The sequence below is a fragment of the Manduca sexta genome, chromosome 14 (assembly GCF_014839805.1).
Source record: "Manduca sexta isolate Smith_Timp_Sample1 chromosome 14, JHU_Msex_v1.0, whole genome shotgun sequence".
NCBI classification, from domain to species: domain Eukaryota; kingdom Metazoa; phylum Arthropoda; class Insecta; order Lepidoptera; family Sphingidae; genus Manduca; species Manduca sexta.
Window position 1 is genome coordinate 2,291,464 of NC_051128.1, and position 11,834 is coordinate 2,303,297.

General features: G+C 34.2%; 1 protein-coding gene across 4 annotated transcripts in view; it reads left to right on the forward strand.

Moving 5' to 3' along the window:
• LOC115442799 (glycoprotein-N-acetylgalactosamine 3-beta-galactosyltransferase 1) overlaps positions 1–11,429 on the forward strand; it is a 29,683-nt gene extending 18,254 nt beyond the window's left edge. For all 4 annotated transcript variants that reach the window (XM_030167962.2, XM_030167963.2, XM_030167964.2 and 1 more), the window contains 6 exons: positions 2,593–2,825; positions 3,676–3,814; positions 5,837–5,933; positions 6,725–6,851; positions 7,272–7,426; positions 7,910–11,429. In XM_030167962.2, coding sequence (XP_030023822.2) covers positions 2,593–2,825; positions 3,676–3,814; positions 5,837–5,933; positions 6,725–6,851; positions 7,272–7,426; positions 7,910–8,080 — 922 coding nt within the window. In that variant the 3' untranslated portion in view covers positions 8,081–11,429. The remainder of the gene's footprint in view (positions 1–2,592; positions 2,826–3,675; positions 3,815–5,836; positions 5,934–6,724; positions 6,852–7,271; positions 7,427–7,909) is intronic.
• The last annotated feature ends 405 nt before the right edge of the window (positions 11,430–11,834 follow it).

Consider the following 11,834-nt stretch of genomic DNA (forward strand, 5'->3'; position numbering starts at 1 on the left):
GCACAAATTCTCTTCACGCTCCAAAAAAAATTAATCATAATAATAGTTAATATTAAACAAACTGATAGCTGCAAACCTTATTTTCAAACTCACCGTATCCTCACGCTTACATCCATCTATATATTAGAAATTTCGAAATTCGTACACCAACACCCAAATATTTTCCCAACAAGAGGGGAAATAAACTCCTCAATGAACTTGCGCTACGAAAACAGACTAAACTTACCATTCTCTAGGTTACACATGCATTCCTCTAGTCCCTATGTTATGGCTATAAAAATATTTAATAAGTTGCCTAAAAGTATTAAAGAAGAAACCAAAACTAGTCTATTTATTAATAAATTAAAAAAAATCCTATATTATAAATGTTATTATAAGATAACTGAATATTTCAATGATGATAATATATTATAATAATTAGTTATATCACCCATACGATAATATTATAATACAACATAGTAAATAAAACGATACCAATACAAATATATCTTTTAAAAGAAAAAGTGTAAGTTTGAAAATAATATGTATAATATATTTAATAATAATATTATAGTACACATACACACACGCGCGCACACACACTTACTCACACACACATATATTAAAACACTAAAATTTACATAATCAATAAAAAAGTCTAGTTGTATAAAATATAATAAAAAAAATAATAATATATAATAATATGTACATGCATATAACAAATAGCTATTATAAGTATTTAATTATATAGTTTCTCTCTCTCTTGAAACTTTGCCGTGCCCGACAGGGTCCACGGTTATGTCACGTGTATTAAAATGTAACATCTTATGTATAAAATGATTGTGGAGTGCAATAAACTTTGAATTTGAATTTGAATTTAAAATACAAATAATATTCTATTTAGTTTATTAAAAGAAAGAGTAACAAGTCCCCGTTTTTACTTCACTATTTGCGCAGGAATAAAATACATGTATGGCGTGTATTTAGATGCAACTTGTCACATAAATGAATAAGTCGACCGAATATAAAAATCACTCTAAACTATGCTCCCAAATAAATAGTAACAGAATGAGTACCATGACATTAGCTGCTTAATACGATAAATGTCAAATAAAGTTTGTAAAACAGACCCTTAATATTACTTATTTTCATATTGACTATCTCGGTGGCGTAGTTGTAATTGTACACGGTACAAGTACAACTATCGCGCTGAGGCTTTGGGTTCGAACCCCGGGTCGGGTAAAAATAGGGACTAGGTTTTTCCATCTTAAACAAATTAGTCCGTCGCAGCTCGGAGTTACGATATTGTTGGTGTGATAACCCCGTGCCTTGGAAAGCACGTAAAGCCGTTGGTATTGCGCCTGATCTCTCTCCGGTCATGTCGGATTGCCATCTCACCGAACTATGAGAGTGAAGGAACAGAGAGTGCAATTGAGTATTGCGCACACACTTGTGCACTATATTTATGTCCTGCGTACTTGGTTGATCTCCGTTGAGATTGGCTGCCGTGGCCGAAATTCATTTACGAAGGAATCAATCGATTTTTATTAATGTTAAAAATAGTTGTGTCTACATAGTATGTACCTCAATTGGTTTGTGTGATAAAATAGAGCGCGAATGCAATAAATTAATTGTTTTTATAGAGATACTCTGAATTGAAATGTATGAGCTCAGAACTCTTATTTGCACTTGCACATATAATTTATGTAATTGTTTTATGAGGAATTAAACAAAAATATGGGGTTGTTTTGATACATAATAATCTTTATATATCTAATATTTTTTATTTATTATACAGCATAGCAAACATTTTTTATCATAGCTAAGAATATAATTTGCTTTAACATTGTGATTCGTATACATGAATTTAGTAGATAATATTGTTATTCTCTAATCGCCATTTGCAATAAACGACCCTAATCGCTTCTTCGATCGATCGCAAAAATGAACCAATCAAAACTAAGATTTTTTTGACATGTTGACATATGAGTTACTTTGATTGGTTCATTCTCAATCGGATTAAAGATTGAGATTGGGATCATTCATTGAAAACGGCTGTTAAAGATTATTCTTTATTGCCCTTACCTGTATGAGAATGGTTAAAATACGAAAAAGGGAGATAACATTAGAGTCTTTATATCTCTTGACTACAATAATTAAAAATATTAGTTTATATTTTTCTATAAATGTATAAGTATTTTTTTTAATTAGAATAGGACAATACTATGGTACTGTACTGTTCTATCATAATACAGCCACAATTGTAGATAGAAATGCCGATGATTTAGTAAAGTTATATATTTTAATAATACCTGTCACACACACAACGACGGTCGTACGGACCTGCTCAGAAGTTTATAATGCGACAATTTTATTCGTCTATTGCAATGTCCAATAGAGCAATTCATACAATTCGAATTTGTGTTATAGTTCGGTGGGACAGTCCGTGCGACGGTCGCATCGTTGATAGCCTATTTAATAAAAATTTATAGAGGGTAACAATATTTTGGTTAGTAATATTATACAATATATATACTCAAAACGCCGTCTTGAACTGCATTGCCTAATCTTAGGCGCCACTTTAGTCTCCCTAAATTCATCAATAATTTCCAGGGACTCAGTGCGGGACCTAGACAAACACCCGATCGTGAGCGTGGTGGAACATGGAAGCGACGAGCCGGCGCACAAAGACGAGGATCGGTCGGTTGCGGACGAGCTGTCGAGGCGGGTGCGGGTTCTCTGCTGGGTGATGACGCAGCCCAACAATCACGAGAAAAAGGCTAAGCACGTCAAAGCCACGTGGGGCAAGAGATGCAATAAGCTGCTGTTCATGAGCAGTGTTGAAGGTATTATAGATAATTTCATACTAATTATATTATGCATTTCAAGTATAACTGGTGGTAGGTCTCTCGTATGTGAGAGTCCGCTTGGATAGCTACCACGGCAATGTCTATTTCTACCGTCAAGCAAGCAGTGTGTAGTCACTATTGTGTTCCAGTTTGAAGGACATTGTAGCCAGTGGAACTACTGGACATAAGACTTAACATCTCATGTCTCAGGATATTACTACCAGGCGAACGGTAACTCACCTCGTCATTCAAAGCAGTATAAGAAAAATCAAGTGAAGCTATGAAGGAAGTGTGGGGTAATGATAAGGAACCTTCCTAGGATGGGAAAAGGCAGGAAATATTTGCGAGCCACAATGTGAATTGGCAACCATGAGGTATAACACTTAACTGCTTGCCTAGAGCCGCGACCAATGTCCCCCCGTGTGAGCATGGATTCAGGGTGGAGACTGAGCGCACAAGAATTGGCTTGGGGGAAAGAGGGGGCTTAGGATAGACAGTGCTTCTTTTTTTACCTCAAATAATTCAAGTTGGTATATTTAATTAACGAAATGGGTGTAAAATTTGTGTCTCACATAGGCAGAGGTTCCGCTATTTGATACGTAATTCGTCCCCCCCATGTGTATCACAATTAGGGTTACACAGAAATATAAATTTAACAGATAAGTAGTTTTTCGAGTGAGATAGACAGTGTTTTTTTTTTTTTTGTGTTTCACTAATGTTTGTTTATGTTTCAATATTTGTTTGTTTTAGTGATTACTAAAGAGTGAGGTGGGGCGAGCAGGGTCCGTTATTGGATACGCTGCCGATAGACAGACAGTGGTTATATATTAACAATAAATATTTTCAGACAGCAGCCTCCCGTCAGTGAAACTGCCTGTGAGCGAGGGACGGGATTACCTGTGGGCCAAGACGAAGGCGGCGTTTCGATACGTCTACGAGCACCATCGGCGAGAGGCGGACTGGTTCCTCAAAGCGGATGACGACACGTAAGTACTACAACATTTTAAACAGGCCGGCAAAATTCTCTCAACTGGGATAATTTCTCGTCAGTTGACGATATCTGGACTCACTTCAGCTACTCTCAGAGCCCTAGCACACGTTATTTTGACAGTTCATAACAAGCATGTAATCGTGTTTATCACAATTGGAATTGGCATACGGAATAGCATACCACGCTAATTTCACTAAGATGCCGTGACAGGACTGCAATACGAGTTTACACTGTCATAGGATATAAGGATCCCAGGTGCAATGTGATCACCGTAAAAGACAAAAAGCTTTTTATATGTAGTTTTAAGGGCCTGCAGTAGCAAATGATCAGTAGTAGGACTGTATATAATACAGGGCCCTTATTCTGTATGATAATGTTAACACGTAACGCGGCCGTGTCATGTTATCTACGAGAAATGTGCGTGGAATGGTATTCTGTAAGCCAAATTTCTATAGTCCTAAACATGATGCGTTGTGTTACGTGCTTGTTACGCACTGTCAAAATAACGCGCGGGATAGAGAATAACCCCCTTATTCATAGACGTTTTTTATCGAACGATCGAGTAAGGCTGTGATAACAAGTCTGTTTCTCAGTGCTGACGGCATGGCAGTCTTCGCAGTGCGTAGACGTAGGGCCGTTGTGATTGGCTAATATTGAAATACAACAATAATAACCAATCACAACGGCCCTATGTCTATTTCTCAGAGCCGTTAGGCACTGAGAAACAGGCTTGTTATCACAGCTTTACTCCGTCCTTAGATAAAAAACGTTTATGAATAAAGGGGTTAGGCTCCAGGAGTGATATTAGTAGTAATTAGTTATATTTCATGCACAATTTGAATTATAATCACATAATTCTATACCTTTATCAGTAAGTCCCGAAAGACAAATAAAATGGAACTATGATTTAATCTGTTTTAATTTTTACTAACATGCAAATTTTGAATCTCAAATTTACATAAGAAAAAAATTACATAGGACCTTGTAGAAGTGAGCCAGTGAAATATTCTTGTATCTATGCAGATAAATTTCTATATATAGAAACTTAATTGAGCCATGTACTACTTAATTTGCTTCATTTTAATGTTATTCATTATTGCTTGTATGTTTCCCTTAAAAATCCAATAAATAAATAAATATATGAAAAGAGGTAGCAACATATTATTTATGCAATATAATAAGATAATAGTTTCGCATTCTACAAGAAACCAATTGAATCACTTCGGAACATCTTGAATTACTCTGTCAACCCTTTATATAGCATGAAGGTTGTCGACAAATTCCTCGGCTTTGAATACTTCTATTTCCATATGAATGTTATTTCACATTTTATGTTATAGTCGGTATTATAGGCAATGTGTTTTCATAACGTATTTGTTTTGCAAAATAACTCGTGAAGGAATGTCGATTGTTACGAATGATAGTATCGATTTTATTTGTTGTATCGATTAAAGATGGCGTCGATGTGTGTCATTGTTTGTTTACTTTCCTGGGTCTCTTCAAGATTATTTCTTAGTTTATTTTTAAAATATAGCAAAATACAAAATACATGAATACTTATAATTAAATAATAATAATATTGATGATTGTTTAACTTACAAAAATCTAAAAAAATCAGAAAGTGCTCTTGTATTAAACAAATAATTTGACTGAGTATTATGAATACATAAAAGTTTCGATTATAATTTTAACAGATAGTTTTATGAATAAATTTAAATCTTGAATAGCAATGCAAAAATATTTGTAATTATGAAAAAGATTGTTATTTTTATTAGTGAGCTGGAAAATACACCACTTATATGTGATTTAAAATGATACCTTTTTTTAAACATCCTATAGATCGAAATTAAACATCCTATAGATCGAAAATGTTTCTTTTGACTAAAACTGAACAACCTGTGTATTTTGCAACATCAGCTTTATTCAAACGTCAAAAAAGTCGAGTTTCATTTATTACGAAATTTACCGATCTCTGACACTGTCCATACATTATTCTATTTGTTAACTTCGCCGGCAGGTACGTGGTGGTGGAGAACTTGCGGTATATGTTGGCTGACTACAACAGCGACGACCCCATATACTTTGGGTGCAGGTTCAAACCTTTCACTCAGCAGGTGAGATGACATATTCATTGACTGTCGATTTTGATTCTAGAACTCTTGAACATAAGGTGCAGTTTTTGTTTCATAGTAGACAAGAATAAAAATTATTGTAAGATTTTTTTTTATATGTACATACACACTCACGACTTTAATCTTCGAAGGGGTCGGTTGAAGAACAACTTGTGCACCCATTTTTCACCGTCTGTATTCCGTCCTGTTTTGTGATAGGGGTTAGTTTGTTGCCATATCAGGCACAAATTGCAGACTCCTGGTTGATACTGACTAGGGACGTCTAATATCACTTTGCCCTATCTAGGAATCAAATCCGAGACGTTAGCATAGCAGTCGTACTGTAATACAATTACTCTTCCTTAGCACCGAGGTTTTATATACGTCTAAGATTTAAAGTTTTAATTGACAAACGTAGACCAAGTATAGCAAGTTATTTCCTTCTGTATCCGCTTAGGATGTGTATACAAATATACGACATGAAAGACCGTACCGTCTGCCTGTGATTGGTCGAGACACCAACGCGTGAGTCACGTGTCGGTGTTTTTTTTTTATTGTTTTGAATGACGAGCCCAGCTTGCCTTTTGTCTAATGGTAAGCGATACGACCGCCCATAAACAGTAGAAACACTATCCAACACCTTATAATTACCAAGTATTGTTTGGTATTCCACTGCGCACGCTATTCTGAGACGTGAGATGTAAAGTCTCATTATGTCCAGTAGTTACGTCTCGACCAATCACAGTCGAGCAGGCGATGTTGTGCGTGGTGTGTATGTGTGTCGCGCGGCGCAGGGCTACATGAGCGGCGGCGCGGGGTACGTGCTGAGCCGCGCGGCGCTGGAGCGGTTCGTGACGGCGGCGCTGCCCGCGCCCACGCTCTGCAAGGCCAGCGACCACGGCGCCGAGGACGCGGAGATGGGTAACTACACACATGCCAACAACTAGAGATTAGCGAATGAATTTAAATAACTGATTTATGGGCCTCGCTAGGGGCGATAGACACGGACAGCTGAGTATTAAATGAGTATATTTGTGTATATAGTCGTGTTAAATTATCAGGATTTTGCTTTGCCCTGGTTGAAATTTTAACATTCTGCATATACGTTAAATCACGGGTAGCATTTACTTGTAAGTGGTGAAATACGCCCTTAATAGCTAGTTTTAAAATTAATATTATGCATTTATGTTCCTTTTTTTCAAGATTAGTCGAATGTATTTTTTTTTAATAATTAATATTAAAGCTTAGCCCTTCTCCTACATTAACCTATGTTTTATTAAAAAACCTTTTAATATATTAATATTATGTTATTAAAAGACACCCATTAAATATATTTTCCAGGCAAATGTCTAGCCAACATCGGTGTGAAGGCGATGGATTCGCGCGACTCGATGCACCGCGGCCGTTTCTTCCCGTTCGTACCGCAGGATCATCTGTTCCCGAACAAGGACAAGGGATTCTGGTATTGGAGCTACATCTACTATCCTAGTGACGAGGTAAGGATTTTTAAAACGTCTAAAATTATACAGGGTGTTAGATAAAGACGTTGTAAAATATTGGTAGATACAGGGTGTTCTATTTAGTCTGGATACTTAATTAAGTAAAGATTTAAGCCAATCCATACCTTTAAAATGTTTGTAGCGTATAATTATTATTAAATAAAAAAATGCTATTATTCCATTGATAACTTGTTGATAAAATTCTTTCTAACGATTTACTACCGTTTTCAATAAATTATTCCATTCGCTTTTACCAATCTATCGCGTGGACAAATGGGCCAATCAGTATTGAAGTTTTTTCGGTATCGGATCGAAGATTAAGATCAGAATCGTTTATTGAAATGTGCCGTAACTAGCTCTATCCACAGTTATCCGTATTCTTACGCCTAAGACTAAAAATCCCTTGTCTGAGTTTTCTGCTACAATAACAGCATTTACGCAATCTTTAAGTACCGTCTACAAAAAAATCATAATTCTCAGGGTCTCGACTGCTGTTCAGACCACGCGGTGTCTTTCCACTACGTGAACCCCGAACAGATGTACGTGCTGGACTACTTGATATACCATCTTCGACCTTACGGCATACGGTATGGGAGCGGCGACCTGCCCAAAATACTTCGCAATAGCACCAGAGAGTTGGAACATCAGTAAATATGCACTTGATTAATGCTGAGAGAATTTGGTAGTTATTATTCGAGTTTAAAAATAAGTTCAAACGTTTCATATAAAGATCAGGATATGTTGGTTTAGCCAAGGTTAAGCCGAAAAAAAATTTTTTTTTTCTGTAAAGAATATGTTTCTTATACTCCATAAATTATTGCAGAATATCATGCAATAGCATTTTATTAAATATTTAAAACAACACTAAGTTTTCTCAGCAGGTCGAGTGTGGATTAAAAACATTGTAACAAAAAGTATTGCAAATAACATTCCAAATGTGATTGAGACTTGATTTTATAATTTATAGCCAAATTCGGTCAATAAACTAAGCTGTGCAGTTAGCAAAATTTTGCTTTTGAACAATGTTATTGTATGGATGTTGTAGATTCAATTCTAAGTTTTATCGATTTAAGTAGGAATAAGCATAATCGGAATCTCAAATAAGTATATTGGTCTCCTACTTAAAAAAAATCTCATACGTATCAGAAAAAATATTGATAATAGTTTTTGATCGAATTTGGTAATACTGAAATTCAAAAGACCAGTAAAATTACAGTGAAATTTTGTATAAATATGTGAACGAAAACATTCTTGTATATTTGTAAATCGTCATAGTATAGACGTAGCATAATAATGAAGTGAGAAATATAATATATACTGCGTAATATGTAGCTATTATATTGATTTTAATTATCAATAATTGTATATCGATTGTCGATTCAAGTATCGATAATTGTTTTTATCGATTATAATCAATTGTCGATGCTATTTGTGTAAATACAGATAGCCATAACTTTATGTCGTACCATACATTATAACATAAATAATTTTGTACTAGAACTTACCATTGTTACATGTGTTTTAAATGCGAACAGATTACAGTATTGTGAAAATACCTAACAGTTAAATACGACAGTTTTTTATATCGATAAAAAATACCTTAATTTACAGTTATCGAATAGTGATAACAAAATATGTCGATATTTTTACTATGTTAAGAAAAAGTCGAAATGTGAAGTTATGGTTTGCCTGAAGATGCTATAATTTTGCGCATTTAAGCGTTTTAGTGTAAGAGTTATTAATCTTGCCATTTGTAAGTCGATCGTAAATTGTAAACAAAAGTTTCTTAGAGAAGATTTTTATTGTCTACTGATTTAAGACAAAATCTTTTGATATTTATAAAGGTATCGCCAGTTGTTGATCATAAATCAACATTTTTTCATTGAATCACGGAATAAAATTCATTTTTGCTATATTTTTCTCATACTATTTTTATATAGATATAGAGATAATTTGTATATAGCCATTTTGTCAGAAGTTTGTTTGAGAGAGATGACCATATCGACCGCGGTGGTTGTTAAAGTATCAGTAAAATACCGAACGCTTTCTTAAATGTTTTCTAGGTGGTGTTGATAATTTCAAATCAAGGTCACAATTTAATATAATAACAATAATAATAATAATTTGCGGTCGACCATTATTGTTAAAAGAGCATAATATATTATTATTTATAAAATACTATATCATGTCATCAGGGTCAGTGCATTTACATAGAACACGTGCTTTTAGACTTATTTAATTTATTGTAAGAGTTCGCGAATCGTGTAAAAACATGCTAAATATACCAAATTAGTTTAAGGTAGATAGTGGATTTTTTAGGCAATGAATCGATTTTTTTCCTTTATAGTTAAAAAACTATGAAAAACAAAGCTTTTGGCAGTCAAACATTTGTGGTGGATTTAATAATTATTTAAATTTAGTTTCATTCGATTCGAATATTTTCAGTCAAATGTCTCGTACTGCTTTTTAGGTATTATGACAGATATCCCTAAAAATTGGGAAATTTAGAAAATTCCTTAATTTTGTACAGTGAGCCTAGACCCTATCTATTCGAATGGTGATACATTACCTTAAAAATTTACTATTTAAATACTGTGTTAAATTTATCTCCAAATTCATCGAATAAAAGAATTAATGACATAAAAGTAAATTGGATCTCATATAAATAATATTATGTGGATACCTCCACTGTTAATAATATGTTTAGGGAGCATTCAGATATTATCGATTCGAGGATGTTTTTCGAAAAGCTGTTTTCTGCTTTTATCACAAATTGATGTCTAGCGCAATTTTAAAAACTAGTCTTCACGAATAGAACTTGAGTGCGAAATCGATTTATTATAATTTTTCTAATCGATATGTAATCGGAGCGAAATCAGGCTTTGGTATAAAAATAGCCACCTTGAAGTTGGACCTCTTTAAAATAAAATAATATTAAACTCATCACAGTCAGGAAATACCTATTAATCTTTTAAGAGTGTAATCGATAAACACCCCCAAAATCGATAATGTTCTCAAGTTCAGAATACGCTATGATAATCTTGGAATCGTTTTAATGAAGCGAATACCCGCACGCAATGATTATGTACGGGACATCTCTTATTGATAGCAATGATAGATTGTTTTTGATAATAGACACCTTTTGCTATTTGCTAAACTTATGTGATAAATGATAATGAGTACGCGTTAGCCGTCGCTCGGGTCTCTAGACGCACTGAATGTAAAAATTGATTTTTAGATAAAATCGATGCGCCACGCCAACTTGCTAACGCGGCAATCATTTTTATGTATGGCGAGCCCATACAGATTACGTCACATGTTAACCAAAGATTTTTGATAGCCAGTAAGTTTTGTGATGGCACTAAAGTAGTTTTATCACGAGTTACCATACGTAGGCGATATATTTATATGGATATTTTATAGAATACGTGTGTCATTGTATGTTTTAAGTTTTATCTAGTGTGTTTTTGAATGTCTGATTTTTTATTCGACGGATAATTTTTATCGCCGCGGACTAACTTTGTAATTTTAACAGTTTCTTGTAGGAAAAGTGTCAGTTATTATTTGGATCAAAATTATCTGGGGCTTAAAAAATCAGACGCATGTTATATTACAAATTTAATTTAAATTCTGGCGCGGATTAGTTTCTTTTATGGTTTGAATTATATTTCAATACTGAAAATAAGTTCCTATTTGACAGCCGTGGTTGTCAACTTTGAAAAGAAATCGAGGATAAGTATCCTGCTGAAAAGTTTGTGGGCTATAACTATATTTGGGTTTAGGTTTTGTGCCAGAGTTCCTCGTAGTTCCTGATACAACACATTGTGTCAGGACTGTTTTATTTATTTATAGTTTAATCCGAAATATATGTCCCAGTGTAAAAATGCTCCAGTGTACAAGAGCCATAATAAGAATGTCATTTTCGTAGAATTTTTTCGCTTTATGGTTTTGCTCAATTTCTTTTATTATTTATGATTTAATAAAGACTTTGTGAAATAAATGTCTTGTTTTTATTTCATTAATTTAACGATCAACACAATAGAAAAGTGTATTATATAAAAAAAATATATTTTTTTAATTTATAATGAATTTTCACTGGCGCCTGCCGGCAGCCCTTCGACTGGCATGTCTATGTTTGACAGCTCGACCAAACAAGGGACAATCGGCTATAATCAAGACGAAGAAATCTGAAAGTAAGTACTGTTGCCCAAATATAATGCCGGCCAACGAAAGATGTTGCGCTTCTCAACACCCACTCATATTTTACCAGCCTATTAAAAATGATCAACCTGCTAAGTAGTCCAGAAAATCGATTTGAAATAAAACACAACTTAGTCTGAAAGATTTTATTTGTATTTTTACAGTCAAATGTTACCAATTTTATAGACGAAGGAACAGGTGCGGA